General features: G+C 40.7%; 1 protein-coding gene across 4 annotated transcripts in view; it reads left to right on the forward strand.

The window, feature by feature from the left end:
* hip1 (huntingtin interacting protein 1) overlaps window positions 1-27665 on the forward strand; it is a 353299-nt gene that overhangs the window by 185088 nt on the left and 140546 nt on the right. For all 4 annotated transcript variants that reach the window (XM_059973084.1, XM_059973085.1, XM_059973083.1 and 1 more), the window contains 2 exons: window positions 1829-1885; window positions 19934-20014. In XM_059973084.1, coding sequence (XP_059829067.1) covers window positions 1829-1885; window positions 19934-20014 — 138 coding nt within the window. The remainder of the gene's footprint in view (window positions 1-1828; window positions 1886-19933; window positions 20015-27665) is intronic.

The following is a 27665-nucleotide window of genomic DNA, read 5'->3' on the forward strand; positions in this document are numbered from 1 at the left end:
TTTAACTTCTCTGCTATTTCTTAATTTGCCATTTTTAATTCCTGTGTTAACTCCTAAAGGATTAATCCTTACTTTCCTTTTTAAAGAGATCTTCTACAAACTATTATTTTGTGTTCATGTGCATCCCATTTTACTTCCTCTTCTTTGGTCAAAACCCAAGGCCACAAAGAGAAAAATGTCCTCCGAAAATTGCCAACACCCTTCAGCTGATAGAAGTATTGTATATATTGAATAGGTGCAAGGGGAGGAAAGAATGAAGGAAGAAAGTGAGTGAAGGAAGTATATAGATGAGAGTGAGACAGGAAGGCTGAATGCTGTAACAGCTAAAATTGGTGGGTGCCTTCGACATACTGCTTGTTACTGAAACCTCACACTTACATCTTGCCTGATTTTGACAGGTCTGGATGTAATGGCCTCATTAATATTTCTCATTTCTCACTTGTCAGTCTTTTTTTAAGCAAGAAATTGCTGGCTTAGCAGGCTCCTAACTACATAATACTGAAATTGAATACGTTGATGATCCATGACACTGCTGCATTGTAAGGTGACAGATATCCTCATTTATGTAGTTAGAGGTTAGTAAACAATTCATAAGAAAACTTTGTATACTTAAGCAGTGAATCTATCTGGAGTTAACGGTGAACGGGATGGGCATTGTTCCAAAGACATCCTTAATATCACTGGTGTATGTCATGAAATTTGTTGACTTTGTGGCAGCAGTACAAAACAATACATAGTAATAGAGAAGCAAACTGAATTGCAGTATATTTTTTAAAACTGATAGGGGTCCTTAGTGATGGATGCCACCTTCTTGAGGCATTGCTCCTTAAAGATGTCCTGCATACTATGGAGGCTAGTGCCCATGGGGAAGGTGACTACGTTTACAACTTATCATCATTAGATAGGAAAGCTTAGAGCTAGTCACTAAATAATTGTTTGGCTTATGGAATCAGATGACATACAGTGTCCTGGTTCTGCAGGTAAACAGTACCTTGGTTTTCAAATTCACATTTTGAAGGACTTTATTTTCTTTTGCAACTTTTTCTTGGCTGTGGATTGATTCCTCATTCTGAATCTAATGAGAACCCTTCAACATTGCCTTATTTCATTGTTTTATGGTGACAGATTGGTAGAGAAAGACTGATGATTAGGAAGGACCATATATGTACAGCTGTTAAGCCTGGAAAAACAGAATCTTGTAACAATTGTTGATTAATCATTCCTCCTTGCATCATCCTGTGTTATAACTGCTGTTCTCAGCTCATCGTCTCGTGTGAATGGGAATGAGCAGATTTGGCAATGGTCTCTGTGATGTTGTCTCCAGCCCAACCTCTGCCAGTGTAGGTGGTGGTGTGACTGGAACAAAAAGGCAAGTGGTAGACAATGTTTTGAGGAGGTTATTGTAGGTGAGATGTCTGAAGCTTTTGTGTTTCTAAAATTTTTTTGTAATTTAAATAGAAGACCAGCGAAGTTGACCTCTCTGGAATTTATTTATGTTTTTCTAAATGGGGAAACTTGCTTCCTCATTGAGTCTGCTCTTAATATAAGTAAATTTACTTCCAGGACCACTCCTGCTGACTTCAGACATAGCAATGAAATTTGGAAAATTTGGAAGCAGCTTGTTGCTAATTGTAGGTGGACAGAGTGGGAATTGCTTTCTCAGTGAACAACTTGTGTATTGGGATAATCTCGTGATCTGAAGTGTTGTGATGCAGTAATAATATATTATTTCTGACTGTATCTGTACTGAATATAATATGCTTTTGGTCATAAAGTTAAATGAAATGAAGTGGTAATTGAGGATTTTCTCCTTTTCATTGTGCTATAGGTTCTTCAGGACTCCATACGATACAAGAATGAGCTGAGTGACATGAGCAGAATGTGGGTAAGTACTTTGGAGCTCTTGGCTGTGCATTCATTTGGTCTCTGTGCTTTGTCGAGCTGGTGTTACCAAGTCTGTCAATGTAGCAGTTACCATATAACCATATAACAATTACCGCACGGAAGCAGGCCATCTCGGTCCTTCTAGTCCATGCAGAACGCTTACTCTCACCTAGTCCCACTGACCTGCACTCAGCCCATAACCCTCCATTCCTTTCTTGTCCATATACCTATCCAATTTTTTTTTAAATGACTATATCAAACCTGCCTCTACCTCTTCTACTGGAAGCTCGGTCCACACAGCTACCACTTTCTGAGTAAAGAAGTTTCCCTTCGTGTTACCCCTAAACTTTTGCCCCTTAACTCTCAACTCATATCCTCTTGTTTGAATCTCCCCTACTCTCAATGGAAAAAGCCTATCCATGTCAACTCTATCTATCCCTCTCATAGTTTTAAATACCTCTATCAAGTCTGTCCTCAAGCTTCTACGCTCCAAAGAATAAAGACCTAACTTGTTCAACTTTTCGCTGTAACTTAAGTGCTGAAACCCAGGTAACATTCTAGTAAATCTCCTCTGTACTCTCTCTAGTTTGTTGACATCTTTCCTATAATTCAGTGACCAGAACTGTACACTATACTCCAAATTCGGCCTTACCAATGCCTTGTACAATTTTAACATTACATCCCAACTCCTATACTCAATGCTCTGATTTATAAAGGCCAGCATACCAAAAGCTTTCTTCACTACCCTATCCACATGAGATTCCACCTTCAGGGAACTATGCACCATTATTCCTAAATCACTCTGTTCTACTGCATTCCTCAATGCCCTACCATTTACCATGTATGTCCTATTTGGATTATTCCTACCAAAATGTAGCACCTCACACTTATCAGCATTAAACTCCATCTGCCATCTTTCAGCCCACTCTTCTAACTGGCCTAAATCTCTCTGAAAGCTTTGAAAACCTACTTCATTAACCACAACACCACCTATCTTCGTATCATCTGCATACTTACTGATCCAGTTTACCACTCCATCATCCAGATCATTAATGTATATGACAACCAACATTGGACCCGGTACAGATCCGTGAGGAACACCACTAGTCACTGGCCTCCAACCTGACAAACAGTTATCCACCACTACTCTCTGGCATCTCCCATCCAGCCACTGTTGAATCCATTCTACTACTTCAATATTAATACCTAACGATTGAACCTTCCTAACTAACCTTCCATGTGGAAACTTGTCAAAGGCCATACGGAAGTCCATACAGATAACATCCACTGCTTTACACTCATCAACTTTCCTAGTGACCTCTTCAAAAAAAGTTTAATAAGATTTGTCAAACATGACCTTCCATGCACAAATCCATGTTGACTGTTCCTAATCAGACCCTGTCTATCCAGGCAATTGTTTCAAACCTTTAAAGTCATTGGCAATTAGAGAATAAAGTGAGAGACAATTGGAACTCTCGGTGCCATTGGATGTAGAATTAGTGATGTTTTATGGTGTGTTTGAAATGAGGAAGAGAGGATATGTTATGGAAATTTATTAAAATAAGTCCAGAGAATTGATGGAGTAAGTTTCTCAAAAGGGTTCAGGTGAAACAAGCTAGCTTAGGAGTTAGAATGGAAGGTTTACATATTGCAAATACATTTGAGAATGTTTTTGAAGATCAACAAAATGAAATCAGTGTGTCCAACCACTTGAAAGTAAAACAGATAATTTAGATGGTGGTTTAAAAGTTATAATTTCAAAAATCATCTGGCTTTTACAGTTTAAGATGGGAATTTGTTTTATACGGAGCTTGGGAACTGTGGAGAAATTATTGGTCAAGTGTCACGGGAGGATGAGAGGAGGGCTTGGTGCAGGGCAAGTCTTGCCTTACTATCTTGATGAGTTTTCAAGCAGGTGATGAAGATGACTGAAGGTGGAGCTGTGTATGTTGTTTACATGGATTTGACATTGTCCCTCATGGTGGGCTCATTCAGAAGATTAAGATGCATAGGGTCCATCATGACTTGCCTGCTTGAATTCAGAATTAGCTTGTATGTAGAAGACAGGGTAGTAATCGATGGGGCTTCTTCAGGCTGGAGTCCGTGTATAGTGGTGTTCTGCAAGGATCCATAATTGAACCTCTGCTATTTGTAATATACTTAAATAAATGACCTAAATGAAGAAGTCTGTGGGTGGTTTAGTAAGTTATCAGATGGTACGGTGATACTAAAATTAATGATGTTGTGAATAGTTTAGAAAATCACCAGTGGATGCAGTACGATATAGATCTCCTTTTTCATTGTGCTACAGGTTCTTCAGGGTTCCGTATGATACAAGAATGAGCTGAGTGACATGTTTTAAAATTCAAAGTTGAAAGTAAATTTATTATCAAAATACATGTTTTTTACTATATACTAATTTGAGATTAATTTTCTTGAAAGTATTTGTGGGGGGGGGAATAGAATTTACAAGAAAAACTATAGATAAACAGATAAAGACTGACAAACAACCAGGGTGCAAAAGAAAACAAACTGCAAACAAAAGTAATTATTAAGAACATCATTTGGAAAGAGGCCTTGAAAGTGAGTCTGTAGGTTTGTAGAATTGGTTCTGTGTTGAATTGCATGTAGTTATCCACGCTGCTTCAGGAGCCTGATGATTGTAGGATAATAACTGTTCCCGAACCTGGTGGTGTGGGACCAACTCTTCTTCTGTACTTCTAGTGCTATGGCAGTAGTGAGAAGAGGATGTGGTCTGGATGGTGGGGATGTTTCATGATGGACAACTGCTTTCTTGTGGCAGCACTCCATATAAATATACTCAGTGATGGGGAGGGCTTTGCAAGTAATGAACTGGACTGTATCCATCACTTTCCGTTGCCTTCTGTTCCTGGCGTTGGTGTTTCCACACTAGGCCATGATACAACCATTATGGGTGTCGTAATGGCACATGGAGATTATTCTGACTAATGGCTTGGCATTTTGGGAGATGAAATGTCGAAAGACAGTATTCTGTTAATTGCAAATGTATAATACTGGAGAGCTTGCGTTTAAGGTGAGAAAGTATAAATTCAAAGGAGATATATGAGGCAAGTTTCTCTTTATATTGAGAATGGTGGGTGCCCAGAATGTGCTGTCAGAGATGATGATGGATACGGCGAAGATACCAGCTTGGGACAGAAGATTGGTTGATTGGAAGAAGGCAAAGAGTGGGAATAAAGGGGCCTTTTTTTAGTTTGCTGCCAGTGATGAGTGGTGTTCCATAGGAGTTTGTGTTCAGTCAGCTGCTTTTCATGTAATATTTTAATGATGTGGATGGTGGAATTAATAGCTTTGTGGCCAGCTTTGCAAATGATAGAAGGTGGAGAGCAAGTAGTATTGAAAAAGCAGGGAATCTGCAGAAGGACTTGGACAGATTCTAATGTCATATTTAAGTTTGTTGCTGACACCACTGTTGTTGGCCAAATCAGCATGTAGAGCAGAGACTGAATGGTGCCACAACAACAAACTTTCACTCAGCTGACTATTGACTACAGGAGGAGGAAGCTCGAGGTCCATGAGCCAGTCCTTGGGGATCGGAGGTGGAGAGGGTCAGCAACTTTAAGTTTCTTGGTGTTATCATCTCAGAGGATCTGTCCTGGGTCCAGCACAGGAGCACATACTTTCTTAGAAGTTTGCAAAGATTTGGCAACATTTTGATGAACTATAGAGTACACACTGACTGGTTGGATGCCACACGGCATGGTACAGGAACATCAATGACTTTGAACAGAGAAGCCTACCAAAAATATTGGATACAGCCCAGTCCAACACAGGCAAAGTCCTCCCCACATCTACAAGGAGAGTCGTTGTGGGAAAGCAGCATCCATCATCAAGGATCCCACCATCCAGGCCATGCTGTCTTCTTGCTGCTGCCATCGAAAAGGAGGTGTAGGAGCCACCAGGTTCAGGAATAATTATTACCCCTCAACCATCAGGCTTTTGAACCAGAGGGGAAAACTTCTCTCAGCCCAACAATGAACTGATTGCACAACCTATGGACTCACTTTCAAGGACTCTGCAACTCATGTTCTTGATATTTATTTATTATTTTGTTTTTTGTTTTTTGTAAATGCACTATTTGGTGTCTTTTGCATAATGGTTGTTTGTCCATCTTTATTGTGTGCAGTTTTTCATTGATTCTGTTTCTTTGTATTTGCTGTGAATGCCCACAAGAAAATGAATCTCAGATGACATATGGTGACATTATGTACTTGAGTAAATTTACTTTGAACTTTGATAGGCAGAATGGGCAAAGAGGCAGAATGAATAAAAACACAAAATGCTGGCAGAACTCAGCAGGTCAGACAGCATCTATGGGAGGAGGTAGTGACGCCGTTTTGGGCCGAAACCCTTCATCAGGAGAGAAATAAAATGGGATGGTTGAGGGGGGATAAGAAGTGGGGGGGGAGGGATGAAGTAGAGGGCAGGGAAGTGATAGGCTGAAGGGAAATGGGCTAGGGGGAAGGTGGAGAATTATGGGAAATAAAAGAGAAAGACAGGTAGGTCTAGGACAGGGGTCGGCAATCCGCGGCTCCGGAGCTGCATGCGCGACTCCCTGTGGTTTGTTAGTTTTTGAAATGTAATTCGAAATTTGAAGATTATGGTGATCTTGTACAATCTAAATAAAACGTTGTGGAGACCCCATTTCCTGGCACATCCGAACCGGCTCACAATTAGCCACCGTTCTGGCTAAGGGAGATAGCCTACGGGGGTTTGTGAGTACGTGTCTTTTGGAGCATCCGCGCCCACGGGGACGGGTTGAGGGAGGCTTTAAAGCAAGGCTGTTTAGTTCGAATAAAGTTATCTTTGACTGCAGTGTCATTATTTTAGCGCTGCGTGTAGCACACCGCTACAACGTGTTTTTTTATTGCTAGTAATATTCATCACTACTGCCAATGCCTGACACCTGCCAGTGCGCGCTTTCTTTTAATTCTTCGATCCAAGGTAGGCTAACTATGGAGCAACCTTCAACCCAACGTCTTTTTTTCGGAGTTCAAAATGTTTTTGTTGCATGCAGAAATGTAATTTCATTTTCTCTGCAGGAGTTCATCAACTTCATAAATGCAACACATTATAGTTTGTTTATACATAGCATAAAGGCAAAAAAAAACCCGTTGTATGCAGTGTTATTTCATTTTAAATGTCAAACGGGTTTTGTGGCTCCCAGTGTTTTCTTTTCTGTGGGAAATGGGTCCATATTGGCTCTTTCAGTGGTAAGCGTTGCCGACCCCTGGGCTAGGGGGAGATTATAGTGAGGGGGGAAAAGAGAGAGGAAGAGAACCGGACCAAAATTATAGATAGGGATGGGGGCAGGGGTATCAATGGAGGACTGTGAGTTGAATGTTCAATCTGGCAGTAGGAGGCTACCTAGGAGGGAGATAAGGTGTTGCTCCAGCGACCTGCGTGTGGCCTCATTTTGACGTTCTGCTCATCATTCTGCTCTCAGGATGAGGCCTTTCATTCTAGGATTAAGGAGAGGTCTTCCTTTTTTAAAGAAAGGGGCTTCCCCTCGTCCTCTATCAACTCTGCTCTCCATTGCATCTCCGGTATTTCACGGACCTCTGCCCTCATCCCATCCCCCTGCCAGCCCACCAGGGATAGAGTCCCCCGGTCCTCACCTATCACCCTACCAGCCTACAGATCCAACATATAATCCTCTGTAACTTCTGCCACCTCCTACGGGATCCCACCACCAGACACATCTTCCCCTCCTCCCCACTGTCAGCTTTCCGCAGGGATCGCTCCCTACACGACTCCCTTATCCATTCATCCCCCCCCATCCCTCCCCGCTGACCTCCTTTCAGGTACTCATCCCTGCAAACGGAAGAAGTGCTACAGCTACCCCCACATTTCTTCCCTCACCACCATCCTAGGCCCCAGACAGGCCTTTCAAGTGAGGCACCACTTCACCTGCCAGTCAACTGGGATGATAAACTGTATCCGATGCTCCCGATGTGGCCATTTATACATTGGGGAGACCCACCACAGACTGCTGAACCCTGGCGCTCAGTCCTCGAGCAGTGGCGGGACCTCCCTGTGGCCACACACTTCAATTCCACAGACAACTCCCACTCCGATATGTCTGTCCATGGCCTTTTCTACCATCAAGATGAGGCCACACGCAGGTTGATGGAGCAATACCTTATCTCCCGCCTAGGTAGCCTCCTACCTGCCGGCATGAACATACAACTCACAGACCTCTGTTGATAACCCTGCACACCCCCCCTTACCCCATCCCTATCTATAATTTTAGTGTGGTTCTCTTTCTCTCTCTTTTCCCCCCTTTACTATAATCTCCCCCCAGCCCTACCTTTCTTTCTCTTTTATTTCCCATAATTCTTCACCTTCCCCCCCCCAGCCCATTTCCCTTCAACCTATCACTTCCCAGCTCTCTACTTCATCCCTCCCCCCACTTCTTATCCCGTCTTGACCATCCCAAGTTACTTCACTCCTGATAAAGGGTTTCGGCCTGAAATGTCACTACCTCCTCCCATAGATGCTGTCTGGCTTGCTGAGTTCTGCCACCATTTTGTGTTTTTATTTATCTCCAGCATGAATACATTTGGAGGACAAGTTGTAGTCGTGCAGCTTGGTAGAAGGAATAAAAGTAGATTGTTTTCTAAACGCAGCAAATTCAGAAATTGTAGGTTCAAGGGGTCTTGGAAGTCCAGTAAGGAAGGCAAATTGCAATGTTAGCATTCATTTTGAGAGGACTAGAATATAAAAACAAGGATTTAATACTGAGGCTTTATTAAACATTGGTCAGACCACACATGGAGAAATGTGAGCAATTTTGGGCCTTTGATATGAATAAGCGTATGCTAACATTGGAGAGGGTCCAGAGGAGGTGTATGAGGATGATTCTGGGAGTAAAAGGTATGAGCCGTCTTTGATGTCTCCAGGCCTGTACCCGATGGAGTTTAGAAGAATAATGGGGGATCTCATTGAAACCTGTTGAAAGGCTAAGATAGAATGTGTGTGGAGAGGATGTTCCCAAAAGGGGGCGAGGCAAGGACCAGAGAGCACATCCTCAGAATACAAGGACATTCCTTTAGAACAGATATGAAGAGGAATTTCTTTAGCCAGATGGTGGTGAACCTATGGAATTCATTGCCGCAGACAGCTTTGGAAGCCACCAGCAACATCCTTGAAAAATTTTCCCTATACTCTTTAACCTTTTCACATCTTTCCTGTAGGTCGGTGACCAAAACTGCACACTACACACCAAATTATTTCTCATCAATTTCAATTTGTTCCAGATGAAGAATTCCAAGGAGAGCCAGGCTGAGTAAAGTAAGCTGAGGGCTAAAGTGAAAAGGAAAATAAAGTGAGCAGAGTGTACGAGGGGGGGAAGGATAGTCAATCTAAAAGCAAGGACTAGGCAGATAGTTAAAAGAGGAGTGTAGTTAGTTAATTTAAACAAAGTGAACAGCACATTTTTAGTACGTTGGAATAATAAATACCATTCTTTTTATAAGGCACAAGTTGATGCTAAACTCTCTATGGAAAGGGAAGTGATAGAGATAACAGATGGGGTGACAATTGATGATGAGACAGTGCTAAGCTGGCTCTGCTCAAAATAAAGCAGTCATCTAATCTGAATGTGATACACACTTGGTTGTTCAGGGTTGGTAGAGCAGGTTTAATAAAATTAATCCAAATCAAATAGTACAAGGAAGATAGTTAGGGAACATTCTTGTCAAAAGGAGTGGGAGGCAACTGGAGGTCAAACTATTTTACTTTGGTTATAAGGACATTTTTCCAAATTCTATTCAGGGAAAACATTATTTGGTACTTGGACTCAGCTAGAATGGATTTGTTGAAGGTTTTGTTGTTGATTTGTTGACTGATCTGAAGAGTTTTTTTGATGACGGAACACAAAGTTAATGATGGGATTGCAATAGATGTAGTCTTGAGGATTTGAGCAAGTCCCAAACAGAAGTTGCTCTGCAAAACTGAAGAGCAAGGAAGTAAAGAGACACTGGCAGCATGAATAGGATGGTTAAAGGCATATAACAAACGGTAAATCGATGGTGCTGTTCTTCTGCTGTTAATCAGGGATCATTAGGTGTTTCGTGATATAATAATGACATAGACATTAGTGTTAGGTTTAAGTTTTGGGATGATAGCTTTTGGAATTTTGATATACTATGAAGGAAGAACAAACAGGCTTCAGAAAGTTATAGATAAGGTTTGGTGAACGAGTAGATGAGTGGCAGACTAAGTTTATGATTTATGTGAATTGATACAATACAGCAATGTTAATGATATTGACTAAAATCACATCGTTCTCAGAGTGTGAAGGAATCTAGGGACATAGGTATATAATTACATAAATCCTTGAAAGTAGAAGAATGTATTGAGAGTGATTTGAATATGGGATCCTCCGATTCATGGAGGCCTAGAGTGAATGAAGCTATTGATCGGCCACAACTGCATGAAATTTTGGTCATACTATGAGAGGAATATAAAAGAACAAGCAAAGGCTTGCAAGAGGTTTACCAGAATGGTAAACCCAAGAGATTCTGCAGATGGTTGAAATCCAGAGTAACAATGCTGAAGAAACTCATCAGGTCAGGCAGCATCTGTGCAGAGGAATGAGGAGACGATGTTCCAAGCTGAGACTCTCTGGGTGATTCCAGGAGTGAGGGATATCAGTAATAATTTAAGACTGGAGAAGTTGAGGGTGTTCTCCAAAAGACTGAGAGGAGCTTTGTTGTGTGCAGGTTCATGATTAATTAAAGTTAAATAGAGGAATGGTTTTCCCATTCTGTTTCAAGGATGAGAACAGATTTCAAACTTTGGGCAACAACTAGACTTTGAGAAAATATATTTTCTTTGTGATAATGCTCAGGGATTCATTGCCGTAAGGGAAGTGGAGGCAGATTCACTGAGGGCTTTTCAAAGGAACTTGGATGCCACTTGAGAAAAGTAACTGAGAGAACTGTGGGGAATTGGGCCAGATGGGATTACTGTATTGGAGCTATCATAGATTTCATGGGCTGAATTGCTGCCTCTGTGCTCTAATAATTCTATGATTCTGTGGAGAAGTTGAGTCTGAAGATGATAATGCACCAATTAGTATGAGCTAATTATTGTTGCCAACTGTGAGAATTGGATAGAATTATGAGTTTGAGGGACTTGTGTTTGGTTTGAAATTTGTCTGTGAGATGAACGGAAAATTAAAGATGGTCCTAGCCTGAATGGGAAGCTATGTGGAGTATTGATATTTGGCATTTATGCAAACCTTGGCACTTAAACATGTGAATAGCTTGATTAATTAAGTAATTTGATTATCTGTTTTCAACATTGCACTTTGTATTTGTGAAGCACCTTTTATCTTTTGAAATGTACTTGGATGATGGAATTTTATTTCATCCGTATGATTCTGATAATTCAGATAATGGCCTACTTGGCCATTACGGTATTATGTTTGACTCAATGAAAAGGAGATAGACATTGGTATTTATATGCCGTAGATTCCGGACTACAGAGTGCACCTGATTAAAAGCCGCACGCTCTAATTTTAGAAAGAAAATCAATTTTGTACTTGTACAGGCCGCACCGGATTTTAAGCCGCAGGTGTCCCACGTTGTAATATGAGATATTTACACAGAAAGATATTACACATGAGGATTTTTTAACTTTTAATTAAATCCGTATGGTAACATAAACAAATACGTATTGCAAATGCTTTTTATTCGAACAGTGCCTGTAACACAGCTACTTTTAAATATACATACGTATCGGTAACACACAAATTACGTTGCGTATACTTTTTTACTGAACAGTGCACGAACAACATTCCAATATCTCCTAACGACTGGTTAAAAAAATATATATACTGCAGCCTATCAGGAAAAGTTATTGATCACCTTCTTCATCTTCCTCCTGCGCACTAAAACCATCAAAGTCCTTCAGTGTCCGAATTGAACAACCTCAGGATCTCGTCACTCACTTCAGTCTCTTCGTTGTCGCTCTCACTTGAGCGCACACGGTCCTCTTCATCACGACGCAGCAGTCCAGCCTTTTGAAACCCGCTGGTGATGGTGGATGTTGTGACACGGCTCCATGCATTTAGGATCCACTGGCAGACTTGAGTTAAAGATGCTCTTCGCATGCGTCCTGTTTTGGTAAAGGATTTCTCGCCGCTCGTCATCCAAGCCTCCCACTCAACGCACAGCGCTACTTTAACTGCCCGGTTCACGCTGATGTCCAGTGGCTGCAAATACTTCGTGGTGCCCCCAGGAATCACAGCTGGAATTGAGTTTGTACTCTTGATGGCAGCTTTCACTGAACTTTCATTGTCAGCCACTTAAAAATCACCATCGGTGGAAGCTTTAGTCCGGATGCTGTGCAGCTCAGAACACAAGTAAAATGCATTCTCTCATGGCCACTTGTTTTCAGTGTGATGGACGAGTCACCTTTTTTATTAACAGTCCGAGTGAGAGGCAGGTCAAACGTCAAAGGTACTTCATCCATGTTTATGATATCATCTGGCCCGATGGAATTCTCCGCTATCTTTGTTTGAGTAAATGTGCGGAAGTTAGCAAGTTGTTCCTCGTGGTCGGGAAAGAGCTGCTGACACAGAGTCGTGCGTACCCTGACGGACAGGCCTTATCGTCTCATAAGTCTAAAACACCATGATGGCCCACCTCTAAAATCTTCGATTTTCATTTTGGTGGCGATTGCTTTAGCCTCCAGTCTGATCTGCACGGTGGAAACACCGCGGCCGCCTGCTCTCTGTGTGTTAACCCAGTCTTCAAGAAAGTTTTCAAGTTCGGGCCATCTGCTATGATTACCTCTGAAAGCTTTTGTCGTCTTTTTGCATTGACTCAGTTCTTCACGCTGGCGTCTCCACCGTCTCACCATTGATTCATTTATGCCAAGATTATGTGCAGCAGCTCGATTTCCTTCTTCAACCGCCAGATTGATCGCCTTTAACTTAAAAGCTGTATCGTATGCTTTTCTTTGAGTGTTTTCCATGTTGATGAGGGTGAGTACAAATGACTGATTTACAATAATTTAATTGTGAAAATGCGCTTGATTTATCGTACAATTTCATTGGACCTCTGTGAACTACTCATCAATTTTATTGGTCTACTGTTACGAGGCAAAATGTTTTTGGCGGCATGAAAAAAAAACATGCATTAGCCGCACCGTAGTATAGGCCGCAGTGTTGCCGCAGTGTTGCCGCAGTGTTCAAAGCGTGGGGAAAAAAGTAGCGGCTTATAGTCCGGAATTTACGGTACTTAAGATCAATGCTACAGAGGTCACCTTGTTATTCTGCCTCCTGTCTTTAAAGACAGGATATTAACATACATCATAGTCATAGTTTGAAAGTAAAATATGCTGCATTTCACACTTGCTGATAGATTATTCGGATATGACAATTTTGTGAGCTGCTGCTAACCAAGTATTAGTTTTGGCAGGGCAGACTGGAAAGTGTATATACATTTTTGAAGGAGGTCTTGTTCAACTGACTGCTGTTTAGAAGCTGTTTTGTTTAAGGAACAAAGGCAAGCTTTGTTAAAGATTCTGTAGATGTACCCTTGTGGCTTCAGCCTGATCATCTAACTTTGTAAGTGGCTGTTTATGAATCCTGGTATTGTTAAGGCAGCCTCGACAAGCTTTTAACTTGTATGAAATTGCATAAAGACCTTGGTTAATGAAGAAATTGCATCTGAGTCCTGAGCAGAAAGAAGTTGATTAACTACAAAAGACAGAGAAAGGGAGGATTTGTTTGCAGTGGTTATCCTAAGCTTTGTGATTCAGAATTGTTAATGTGTTTGGGAAGTATGAAAAGGATATTTCTGAACATTTATGACTGATATACTTTGTCCTATTGTTGAAAAATGTAATCTTTATTCATGTGCATTTCAAAATACAAATATCAAACTATTTCCATGGTTATTGCTTTTGATTTGTGAGTTGACGTTGTGTACCAAAATGACTGAAACTGTAGGATGCACCCATGCGAGTCTCAGAATGTCACTCCACTGCACTTGTTAGTCACGGGGCATGTAAAGCAGATGCTTGCAGGAATTGCTGTGACAATGTGGGAAAATGGTGACAGCAAGAATAGCACCATATATAAAAAAAAACAGGGATCATAAGAAATGTGCACACCCTTTGTGTCAGCTGTAATGTCTGCCCAAGCTGATTAGAGCGATAAGCCCACGATCTGCCCGCTGGCAGCCATGAAGCAGTATCACCGGGCGGGGGATGGATGAAAGACAATCGTTCATTATTTATTGCACAAATGGGACCCATTCTGTTTGCACAGATGGACTCATGGTTCCTTCCCAACCTGTACATCTACTTAAAAAAATAGTGGCAAATATGAAGGAGACCATCTCTCAACCTGCTGTTTCAGTTCATATTCAGTGTAGTTGCATTTTAAAAAATTTTGAAGTTTACCACATTCTCATTGTAATTATGAAATGATGTGCTAACCACTGTGGTATCTTAAGTTCAGACTGTTTTAACCTAATTACAGTATGATTTAGCTCTACAGAATGTTTTCAGTGTATGTCTGGTTACTGATGGATAATTGAGTCATTATAGAATTGGAAGGTTTCTGCATTTCATCCTATGTCCAGTGATTGAGCTTTAGTAAATAGAAAGCGGGTTTTTTTTTAAACCTGAGAATAATTGATACGAGTTGAATTAAAAATATGAGGACACCAAATAATGAAGTCATCTTTTAAATGTTTCTATTGGGATTCACAATGGAATTATTTCCTGCACGAGTACTCTCTTCAGTCTGTTAGTCTGTTATCCCTGAGTGTTTCACATACTTCTGTTATTCCTGTCTTGTCCTTCTCTGGCACTCCTGTGTAAAGGGACACTATGTTTTAGGAAGACCTTTCTAGAAAGTTCTCACTAAAGAGGCCTCACTGGTCTGGCTTGAGTACACACGGCCACAGTCACATGGCCTAGCTCGTGTAGTAAGCAGAGGATTCTCACCTGTTCAAGCCCATCCTTGCCAAGACATTGTCTATAACCCTCGCCTTTCCTCAACTTCAACACTTGAATACTAAAACTCAAAACAACCTGAATAATTCATAATGCATATTTAACCCATTTTTGTTTTGTTCACTGATCAGTCATTCCCCTGAGTGACTGGTATCTGTCAGAAATCAGATGAAACTTGGTTTGGGGTTAAATGCTGAGCTTGTGATTTAAAAGAATATGATAGTTAAAATAACTGAGCCCACAACACACAAAACTCAAAACAACTTGAATAATTCGTAATGCATATTTAACTCATTTTTGTTCTGTTTAGCCAAAAATCTCTGCAATCCAAGTTGTGGAATTCAAGATTTTTTTCTTGATTTTTTTCGCCCTTACTTTGAAAGGTAATTTTGAAGAAATTCACATGTGAATAAAAAAATAGACTAAAACCGTGTGTCGTAAGTTTGAAGTATTATGTTGCTTTGCCTTTTCACTGCTGTTGCAAAACTGCAGTTTTTGTTCTCATTTATACTGAATGAACAAATGTTAGATTGGGTCAAAGGAGACATGAGGCAAAACTTGGCTATGGTGTTTTTGATAATTCCATCAGAATTTTGGCATTGTCTCGCATGGGAACTCCAGTTATGCGGGTGGGTTGAATTTGGATATGGTTTGTTTCCATGGAGAGTATATCATAAGACCACTAGCACTTGTTGTCCAAACTCATGAATGAAAGTAAGCTGTCTGAAGTCTGAGAAAGCTACTGTAGAGCTAAACCATAGCACCAAGCAGCATATTCATTGCCCAATCTGAGGTCACAGCATTCTATTCTTATCTAAAAACTTAAAATCTTGGAGAAAGAAATGATTTTGATTATCCTCATCTTTGTGTTCACTTGTTTATATTGTATTCTCTTTTCATTTCCATTATGAAAGCACTTCATCAGATGTGGAACAGATTTTGCATTTCCTCATGCAAATAAGAGGCACAGGGAGAGCATGAGAAAAAACTGGCAGCAAACACGAAGAGGGATTCAAAAATAGCGTATTAGAATGTAAACAGGAAAAAGTGTTGCAAGAGGAGAGGTGGGGTGGATCAAAGATTAAAAAAAAAGGAAATATACTCATGAAAGTACAGGACATTACTAAAGCATTTAAGTACTTAATGTGAAGTTTCGTGAAGGTAATGTTGTGTCTGGAATCCTAGCAAAAGGATGAGATTCTGCATGGGGCTCAAAGTTTGAGGACTGGGAAATTGCAAATGTTACATGCTTGCTTAAAGGGTGTTGGAATAAAACCAGTAAATAGACCAATCTGTTTAACCTTAGTAGGAAAGTCTTAAAAACAATAATCAGATAGAACTGGAAATAATTTGATAGAGAAAATCAGCATGGATTTGTTAAAGACAAGCTGTTTAACATGAGTGGAGTTTTTAAGTAATAAAGTGGTTGACGAGGAGATATAAGGAAAGACAATATTAATATGAACTAAGATGTGGATTTTAAATAAAGCTAGCAAGACAGAAAAGTGTGCAGTTGAATACATGATGACAAATCCACCAACAGTAGGTTGGAAAGTAAAATAGTTGAAATTACAGAATCAGGAAGGGTAACAGTATAGGAACTAGCCCTTTGGCCAACGAGCCTGTGCAACCATCAAACACCCATTGACACTAATCCTACCATATCATCATCGTCATCTTTATGTGCCGTGTCGTATAATATGGGTGATGATGGTGATTGTTCTTGGCAAATTCTACACAAGTGGTTTGCTATTGCCACCTTCTGGGCAGTGTCTTTACAACTTGGGTGACCCCCAGTCATTATCAATACCCTTCAGAGATTGTCTACCTGGTGTCAGTGATCGCATAGCCAGGACTTGTGATAAGCACCAGCTACTCATATGACCATCCACCACCTGTTGCCAAGGCTTCACGTGACCGTGATTGGGGTTCTAAGAAGATGCTACACCTTTTCCAAAGGTGACCTGCAGGCTAATGGAGGGAGGGAGTGCCTTACACCTCCTTTGGTGGAGATGTATTGTATCTCCTCCTTGGACATCCTGGCTATAGAGGAAGTGCAGCGTAGATTCACAAGGTTAATTCCTGGGATGTCCGGACTGTCTTACGCAAAGAGGTTAGAGAGACTGGGCTTGTACATGCTGGAATTAAGGAGATTGAGAGGGATCTGATTGAAACATATAAGATTATTAAGGGATTGGACAATATAGAGGCAGGAAATATGTTCCAGATGCTGGGAGAGTCCAGTACTAGAGGGCATGGTTTGAGAATAAGGGGTAGGTCATTTAGGACAGAGTTAAGGAAAAACTCCTTCTCCCAGAGAGTTGTGGGGGTCTGGAATGCACTGCCTCGGAAGGCAGTGGAGGCTAATTCTCTGGATGCTTTCAAGAAGGAGCTAGGTAGGTATCTTATGGATAGGGGAATCAAGGGATATGGGGACAAGGCAGGAACTGGGTATTGATAGTAGATGATCAGCCAAGATCTCAGAATGGTGGTGCAGGCTCGAAGGGCCGAATGGTCTACTTCTGCACTTATTGTCTATTGTCTATTCTACCCAAAACTGGTACCTACCATAACCTGGCTTATTCTTATCTTGACTCCCATGAATTCATCCTCCAATCCCATCTAAATTATAATGTCTGAATATTGACAAAATGTCTGAATGCTCTCAAACTTGCTGGCCAGTATCATTGGGGATTTGTTGACTGTAAAATCTGAACTTGATACAGATCCTCAACACTTAAGTTGGAAAATTTGGCAATTCCAGTGGTGCTCTGTTAGATTTGGAGAGTCTGTTAGTTGCCATGGAGAGGTACAGCTATAAAGGACAAAGCTATTTTGTAATTTGCATGTAATGATCTACATAAATATTTTGAATAACTAGTCCATTTAAGAGTTTTACTTTAGCTATTAAAATGTTAAGGTAATTAATCGTATCTAGATCATTGTTTCTGATCTTTAGAAAGCTTCAAGTCCTTTGCAGGTTTGACAGCTGACTGAGTCACGAGCAATGCTCTGTGCTGACAAGTCTTCTATCAGTGTCTGTTATGTGGGATGTTGAAACTACTTGACGGTCAGAAACAGAGGGAAAAGATAACCAAGGTTTTTGCTTTCTGACATTAAATAAAAAAAACATTTAAACCACAATACTTTAAAAGCTTGCCTTAATTCAAACAATCCATTAAACTATCTATCACTATAACAATCCACTAAAACTGTTTCTTGCATTTAGTTGAGTGTGAAAGCTCTCTGCCTCAAACTCAACCTGACACAGCTCATTTGAATAGATTCTGCGAAACAAGTTTTGGGGAAGCTCGGGAGCATCATATTTTTGCACAGGTTTCCATGATGATCCACCACTGGAATGAAGTGGGAGGAACTGGCCCCAGCTGTTGACCGCACCTTAAGGACTTCCATGTAAGGCAGAGAACAGCTGATGTTTCCTTGCAAAATTTGGAATTTGAAATCTGTGTGTTAATGTATTTGGCATTATTGCAAGTGTCTTGAGTTCTGATCTATGCGTCTTGTGATCATATGATACACTGGAATAGCATTTTATTATGAGCAGTTATAACGGAGTCGTTAGTGATATGAGGTCAGAAGTCGCAGATCTAAATAATCATAAGCGCCCTTTTACTGAATGTTCTTTAAAAGCTTATTCTTTTCCTTGGAAGCATGGCTGTTTTGTGACTTTAAAAATCTTGAGATAAATTGTAATATTTGGAATTCTGAAATGAATGTAGAAATCTCAGGAAATATGGAACAAATCTCCATCTTTATGTCTGTTTGTACTTGGATAGAGCCATTAATGAAAGCTGCTTCATCCAAGCATTACCAACTGAGCTTTAGTGAGTTGTATTCCTGTTATGGAGCCTAAGTAGCTGACAATGGTAGAGTAAAGAAAGTTGGGAATGTGTAAGAAATAACTTTGAAGGAATCCTGACTATCCCTGCAAACACTGTTGATGACACTTTATATTGTCCTGTTCCATACTGAGCTGCCAGTATTGTTATTACTTTTGATTGAAAGCTTCATTTTGCTCCACATATCAATCTGTCTGGAACTTTTGGGCACCCAGTGTTCCAGTAACTAATTGTGTCCTCCTGTAATTCTTCTATTACTTGTTAATTCTGGGCAGCTGCCAATGTACAAGTGATGTTTCCAATGTTACCAATGTTTTCTCTTTTTTTGACCGGGTGACATCTCTTATTGGATTTGGATTTTGCCAGACTTGCCTCTGACTTTCCTCAGTGGCCATTCTTAAAATGTGGACTGAGATGAACCCTGTGTCTCTGATTGTAATTGAATGAGCTGTTCAAGGTGTTACAGTTGAAAAAACACACACCAAATGTTAGCTGATTAGAAACTTTGCAGAAGGATGTCACCATTCTTGCAGAATTACAGCCAAAGCTGACACTCCAGCATCCTCTCGTTTTATCACACTTTCTCAAAACATGGAAGACCCTTTATACAATTATGCCTGTATTAGTTCTCACAGCATTAAATATTTTCCTATAACCTGTTCTCTCTCACATGATCATCAGCTTCTGATTCTCTTGCCACCCACCTGCACCAGGAATAATTTTTATTTGCCTGTTAATCTACCAACTAACATGCCTTTGGCATGTGGCAAGAAGCCAGTGCTCTCAGGGTAACTAGCAGTCAGGGGAGAATACACAAACTGCACACAGACAAATTCTCTGGTCCGGTAACACAGGGTACTTCCTAATTCCGGCTACCATTACCATATTGCAAGCAGGAATACTTACTAGTTAATCTTCACTCACTTCCCTTCTCTACAGAGCAACTCGGAGGCCAGTCAAGGTCCCTTGACTGACTTGGCTGAGGTTGGCTGACTCAGCATGATCTTAAAGGAACAAGTGACATCTAGTGAATCAGTGAAAGTACTGAAAAAGTTTTGCAAAGCAGCTGTTAAAATACACTAGCATTCAAATTGTGCCAAAATTACTTCCTGGGTTGGATCATTTGCTGAAGTCTAATTTGTTTGTATTTTAATTTTTTTTCCCCAAAGGGCCATTTAAGTGAAGGTTATGGGAGACTGAGTTGCATCTACCTCAAACTACTTATAACAAAGATGGAATTCCACAGTAAGGTAAGTAATTTCTCTGCCATTTCCTAATTTACACTGTTTCCTTCCATCTATTAAAGGAGAAAATCTTAATTGAAAGAGAAACCTTTTGAAGTAACAAAATAAAGGGAAACCTTGACTTTTCAAAGTTCAAAGTAAATTTATCATCAATGTACATATACATCATCATATATAACCCAGAGGTTCGTTATCTTGTGGACATTTGCAGCGAATACAAATAAACGATAGAATCAGCGAAAGACCACAAACACCAAGACAGACAAATAACTAATGTGCAAAAGATGACAAACTATGGAAATACAAGAAAAAACCCAATAAATGTTGAGAACATGATATCAAGAGTCCTTGAAAGTGAGTCCATAATTTGTGGGAACAGTTCAGTGTTGGGTGAGTAAAGTTATCACCTCAGATTCAAGAACCTGATAGCTGAGGGATAATAACTGTTCCTGAAACTGGTGGTGTGGGTAACTGAGGCTCCTGTGCCTCCTTCCTGATGGCAGCAGCAGCAAGAAAAGAATTTGGCCCAGATCGTGGGGTCCTTGTTGATGGATATTTCCTGTGACAGCACTCCATGTGGAGGTGCTCAGTGGTAGGAAAGGCTTTACTCATGATGGACTGGGCTGTATCTACTACTTTTTGTAGATTTTTCTGTTCAAAGGCATTGGCATTTCCTTATTAGGCTGTGATGTAACCAGTCCAATATGCTTTCCACCGCACAGCTATAGAAAGTAGAGTCGCTGCTGTGCTTTCTTTGTAATGGCACTTGCATGCTGAACCCAGGGCAGATCCTCTGAAGAATTTAAAGGTGCTGACCCTCTCTACCACTGATCCCCGGATGAGGACTGGCTCATGGACCTCTTGTTTTCCTCTTGAAATCAATAATCAGCTCCTTCGTTTGGTTGACATTGAGTGAGAGACTGTTGTTGTGGCACCGTTCAGCCAGATTTCCAGTCTCCCTCCTATATTGTGATTCATCGCTACCTTTGATTATGCCAATGACAGTGGTGTCATCAGTAAACTAAACTTAAATATGGCATTGGAGTTGTGCTTAGCCTCACAGTCATAAGTATAGAGCAAGTAGAGTAGGGGGCTAAGTACACAGCCTTGTGATGCATCTGTGCTGTGGGGACTGTGGAAGAGATGGTGCCAATCCAAACTGATTTGGGTCTGCAAGTGAGGAAATTGAGGATCCAGTTGCACAAAGATATATTAAGGCCTAGGTCTTGGAGCTGATTGTTTGGTTTTGAGGGGATGATAGTATTGAATGCTAAATTGTAGTCAATAAAAGGCATTCTGATGTACGTATCTTCACTGCCCAGATGTTCCAGGATTGAGTGAAGAGCAAATGGAATGGCATCTGCCGTTGATCTGTTGTGATGGTAGGCAAATTGGAGCAGATCCAAGTTGCTTCTCGGGCAGGAGTTGATATGTTACATCACCAACCTCTGAACACACTTCAACATAATTGATGATAGTCTGATTAGCAGAGTCTGATCATTTGAGACAAAGGTGACTTTGGATTTTTGCTTTTCACAATGAACAAGGCTGTTGTAATTGAGAAACCCCTTTTGCAATGTGAAACTGGTAATTCATACAGCACTTCGTTCCAGAACTCTTGAAAACCAATTGATGGCTATTATACAACCCAGTACCATACCTCATTTGAATGCAGCAAGTTCCCATACACAGCAATAATAAATGCCTGGTTTATATTCAAGGTTTTGCTTGTCGGGGATATCTTCGACAGGACACATGGACTCGTATGATATTTAGTGTTTATGTGAAAAGTTGGCTGGGACATTGGTTCTGAATAACATCTTGAAGTTGCCAACTTACAAACTGCATTTCTGCACCTCACTGTATCAGTCGGCATAAGATGACCTGAGCCAGTGGAGTTCAATTGTTGATAGCATCAGGAGATTCTGGAATGGGATTTATGAAGTGTACCAGCAACAGAGGTCATGGGGCTGGCACAAGAGATTCTGCAGATGCTGGAAATCTTGAGCAACACAAAATGCTGAAGATTCTCAGTAGGTCAGACAGCATCACAGTTGACATTTTGGGCTATTCCCCTTCATTGTGATGGTCATGGCCAGAATTGTTAATTCCCCTCCATAGATACTGCTTGACTTGCTAAGTTCCTTCAGCACTTCGTGACAAGTCATAGGGTGTTGGTGAAAACGGGTTCATGACTCATTTTAGGGAATTAGTCATCCTGGCAAACCTTGTATGCTGCAGTGAGCAGGAGATGCTGAGGCTTTATTGGCATATGTACTCATATATAGACCAGTCTAATTATGTTCAGGGTGGATAACCACACTTTAATTCAGAGAACATATCTCTTTTTGACATGTTTGCTATTTATGTGAAATGAAACAAGTTAGTTACCAGGAACTTGATAAATAGCAAATTGTATACAAAATTTGAAGATTCAAAGTACATGTATAAATAAAGTATATTTATTGTGGAAGTACGCTTACTTCTGAGATTTATCCTCCCGCAGACTCTCACAAAACTGAGAAACTCCATGGAACCTGTTCACGGAAACATCAAACACCCAATGCTTGAGAAAAGAAAAGATTGTGCAAACAGCAAAAACGAGCCAACAACAGTGAATATCAAGCATCAAACCAGAAATCCAGTAGTATTCAGTTCAGTTCAGGCTGTTCCGCTAGCTCACTGCAGGCTGCACACAGAGCTATTTTTCCACTGCGTTGTGCTGCCCATTTGTCCAGTCCACTCAGAGTGGTTGCTTATTACTGGGTTATGGTTCAGTGTGCATCAGAACGCACTTGGAACTTTGGTCTAGTGATGTTTCTATGCCATTTTAAATGCTGAGAAACATCAGATAAATCTGTTCCTGTGCATGTCTCACAATGAAGACATAGACATGTGGTCAGCAGTCAGGATAGACTAGCTTGCAAGCTTGGAAGTGACATCTCAATGTTCTGCTTTTTCTTTGGCCATGGATGTGACTTGCTGCTGACAGAGGACTTAGTTTGTTATAACATGATTTGATGGTTCAGCGTTATCTACTTATTCAATGGAGCAGGTAGTACACGTTATCCTAGGTCAGGGGTCAGCAACCTTTACCACTGAAAGAGCCACTTGGACCCGTTTCCCACAGAAAAGAAAACACTGGGAGCCGCAAAACCCGTTTGACATTTAAAATGAAATAACACTGCATACAACGTTTTTTTTTGCCTTTATGCTATGTATAAACAAACTATAATGTGTTGCATTTATGAAATTGATGAACTCCTGCAGAGAAAACGAAATTACATTTCTGCATGCAACAAAAACATTTTGAACTCCGAAAAAAAGACGTTGGGTTGAAAGTTACTTTTAAGTAAAATACTCAATGTCTATTTGAGTCCTTCTTGTATTTATGAAAAACGCCGAACTTAAATTTTCCACCAGCAGCAAACCAAAAATAACATCAGCCAGCTGTCAGCCTGAAAAATAAAAGGACTATTTCACTGAACAATGAAAAAATATGAATATACATAAAATAATAGGCAATTAAAATATTTATCATACTTGGTTAATGGGATTTCTGCTCCTGGACCTCAGCGCATAGCGTCTGCACATCAGGGCTGTATGACGTCACCTTCATCTTTACACAGGATCGCAAGCTGTCATCTGTGAGGCGTGCGCGATGTTTGTTTTTAATAAAGTTAATGTTGGAGAACACCTGCTCACTTACATATGTGGATCCAAAGATCGACAGGACTCAAAGCGCATACTTTTTAATGTTTACATAAATGTCGGGCATAGCATTCCATGTTTCGAACACAAGTTTGTCCGGTTTTGGAAGGTTTTCAATATCACTCCATTTGTGTTTCTGAGCAAGAACGGCCTTCTGACGGGCAACATCTTCAAGGTCTGCTGTCAAGCGTCTAAACTTGGACACCCATATGTCTTTGTCGGCTATGTCGGCCAGTTCCATCTCAAGATCAGGTTGACTCACACCTGCCAATGCAGTCGTATTCAGTAGGGAAGGATCGATGCTTAAGGGAGTGACCGGGAAGGATAATGTGTTTTTTTCCTCTCTGAACTCACAGAAGCGTTTCCCAAACGATGTTTGCATTGCGATGATTGCAGAATGTAAATACTCCGAAATTATCATGTCGTGACCTTGTTTGAACTCTCTCAAATTGGGGAAGTGAGACAAAGTGCCTTTCTGTAAATCTCTGGCAAGCAACGTCAACTTGCGCTCGAATGCCAAAACATCCTCCAACATGTGCAGGGCTGTGCGTCCTTTCCCCTGAAGAGCTGTGTTCAGCGTGTTCAGGTGCGCTGTCATGTCTACCATGAAGTGTAGCTTTTCCAGCCACTCTGGCTGTTCCAGCTCAGGAAAGGTGAGCCCTTTGCTGCCCAGGAAAGTTTTCACTTCTTCCAGACACGCGACAAAGCGTTTCAGCACTTTCCGTCTGGACAGCCAGCGATAAAAACACGTTGTAGCGGTGTCAGTAAACTGCAGTCAAAGATAGCTTTATTCGAACTAAACAGCCTTGCTTTTAAGCCTCCCTCAACCCAGCCCCCATGGACGCAGATGCTGCAAAAGACGCGTACTCACAAACCCCCGTAGGCTATCTCCCTTAGCCGGAATGCTGGCTAATTGTGAGCCGTTTCGGATGTGCCAGCCACACTTAGATTGTACAAGATCACCATAATCTTCAAATTTAGAATTACATTTCAAAAGCTAACAAACTAACATAAAATACATTTTAATTAAATACTGACCAATTATTTCCCAAAGCCACAGGGAGCCGCAGCACAGAGGTGAAAGAGCCACAAATGGCTCGGGAGCCGCAGGTTGCCGACCCCCGTCCTAGGTTATAACTGAGTACTAAGGCTTTCCGAAGTGATGAGGTGGGACGTGTGGGTATGGCCCAGCTGTATCTTGTGGACTGGGCTCGTTCTGTTTTCACCCAGTTGCAAGCTTAATGACGCAGGTAACCCTGTCGGTACTCAGAGCCATTCTCTGAAGAATTAAAGTGTGGCTCTGGATCTCATGTGCCAACCCCATTAAGAATGCCTTTACTTGTGCAGTTTTCATTCCTGAAATTCCATTCACCAGTTTGTTTCCAGTGGGAGCAGGTGGTTGCACTCTGACACTGGTGGTGAGTGATTGGGTTCAGAAGAGTGAGCAGCCGGAAAGGTTCTGCTGATGCAGATTTGTGTCAAGTATCTGTCCTGGCTCTGCCACAGACAGGGGTGCTGTTGAGAGGCAGCAGCTCTCTCTGCTGAGCTGCAAAACCGTTAGAAATACAGACATCCTACCTCTCCTGGAGGTTGATAGCGGCTCCCTGATGCCGGCAAATTATATACAATATACCAGAAATTGATTTTTTTTGAGAGGGAGAGGAAGAGCGAGAGCAAGAGGGTGCATCCTGATTGGTCTCTTCGTGCTGAGTAGAGCTATCAGTTTTCTTTGTGGGCGGGCTTTACAGTCGACCTCAAAAATAATGACAGTGTTGCTCGTGCACTGATGGCAACAGTGACTTTTCTATTGCCCATGGTGGGTTAAAATGTAAAAGACATGTTGAGGTGAGTTTAACAGGTGTCATTCGTTCATTAGCATAGCTAACGTTATTTAAACTAGCTGGCTAACTGCTAAGGAGCTACTCTACTGATGTCCTACGTGATGAGGCCAGACTCCCTGTAGACTTGCTTAAAGTTGTAATAGAATTAAAAAAAATTACTCCATGATAATATAGTATAGGCACATATTTTAATGTCACTTTTTCTGCATGTACCCACCTTGGTTTTCAGATTAGAAAAAATCAATAAACGAAGTCTCTTCTCTGGTTCTTATCACTTAATAATTTACTGATTGAATTTATTATCATAATGTCAAATGTCTGCTTGGGCTTTATTCCACTTCTCTTTCAGAATTTTAAGTTTCTTTTCAAAGCAACCTCAATTCCTTCCTGGATATTTTTAATCGTATTTCTTATCCTTGTTTAGCCTGATAGATTGTGCACAATTTTATTGAAAAAGATGTGTATTTTATCCTGTCTTTCATGATCTTGGGTTATCTCATGGTGCTTAAGTCGCTAATCTGCCATGTTGAAGTGAAGTGTTATTTGGGAAATTTTCAACTGATTTGTGCCCTTCTACAAAGAGTATTTAAGTTCTATTGAGGAGGGGTAATTTATTTATTTTAAATGAGCTTAAAACAGCATGTAAAGCTTTCAGATCTTTTTAATGCTAAGGTGCTGTAGCACATTCATATGTTATTTAATAGACTAAAGCATGATTGGGATCATTCTTTTTAATGCTGCTTCTTTATGAGTTCAATTTTTGATGATTATATGTTTCTGTTCCACTACAAACATTGTGTAGTGGAGAGTATACTGACTGGCTGCATCAAAACCTGGTGTGGAAGCATCAATACCCTTGAACAGAAAATCCTACAAGAAGTAGTGGATATGGCTGCGTCAAGCATGGGTAAAGCCCTCCCCACGGTTGAGCACATCTGCATGAAATGCTGTTGCAGCATCATCATGGACCCACACCTCCCAGGACATGCTCTCTTCTCGCTGCTGCCCTTAAGAAGGAGGTAGAAGAGCCTCAAGATTTGCTATCCCCTCAGCCATCTGGCTCTTGAATCAGAAGGGATAACTTCGTTGAACCTCACTTGCCTCATCATTGAAATTTTCCCACAGCTGATGGACTCATTTTCAAGGAATCTTCATCTCATTGCTTATTGATATATTATTACTGTCATTACTTTTTGTACCTGCACAGTTGGTTGTCTTCTGCACTCAGCTTAAATGCCCGATTTGGGTGGTCTTTCATTGATTCTGTTCATAGATTTATCAAATATGTCGACAAGAAAATTCACTTCAGCATTGTAGATGGTGACATATATGTATTTCATTAATAAATTTACTTTGAACATTGAATGATCTTGGATTATCAGATAACAGCTTTGTGTCCTTTCCGGCCATTTATTTTTAAGCTTTCTATGTATTAAGTCACACCATTGTCTTAAGCTTTAAAAAATAATGAAGATTGAGATTTTGTTCCATCCTCTCATAGATTTTTCTGAATTTGCAGTAAATTGCTGAGATGTGTGTCCTTATCGCAGCTGTTTACAGGCAACTTTTTAATGGAAAATAATATACAAATCACCATTATGGCCAGCTGCCTAAATTGCTCCTCTCTCGAGGCAGTTGAAAGTCAACCACATTGGTGGCTCTGCAGTCACATGTTGGTCAGACTAGGTAGGGACAGCAAGACTTCAGAGTTGCTGGAGATCTGAGGTAACCAAGTGACAGGTTACAGAAGCCAATCTTGATCTTTGCCATGGTCATATGGTCAGATATTGACGATAGCTTTGGTTTCTAAATATTTTCTTTGGAAGCACTGTCATTTCACAAAATGTCAATTTAAAAAAAAAAGGAATATTGCATAATCATATGATGGAGTATGTTTAATCTCTTGCACATTTTTGCTTTTAAGGGTGGTCATTCTTTGGCACTCATCGTCGCCAAGATTGGTTTGTTGAGAATAACACTGGTTTTTAGGGCTTGTTTGGCTGTAAATGAAAAGCCCTTTGCATGTGGAAAAATTATTCCTCTTCTAGTGGAGGGGTTATACCAGCAGCTGAAAGCTGAAACCCAAAGGGAGATCTATGCACTAA

Source organism: Hypanus sabinus, chromosome 6, assembly GCF_030144855.1.
Source record: "Hypanus sabinus isolate sHypSab1 chromosome 6, sHypSab1.hap1, whole genome shotgun sequence".
In the NCBI taxonomy this organism is placed as follows: Eukaryota; Metazoa; Chordata; class Chondrichthyes; order Myliobatiformes; family Dasyatidae; genus Hypanus; species Hypanus sabinus.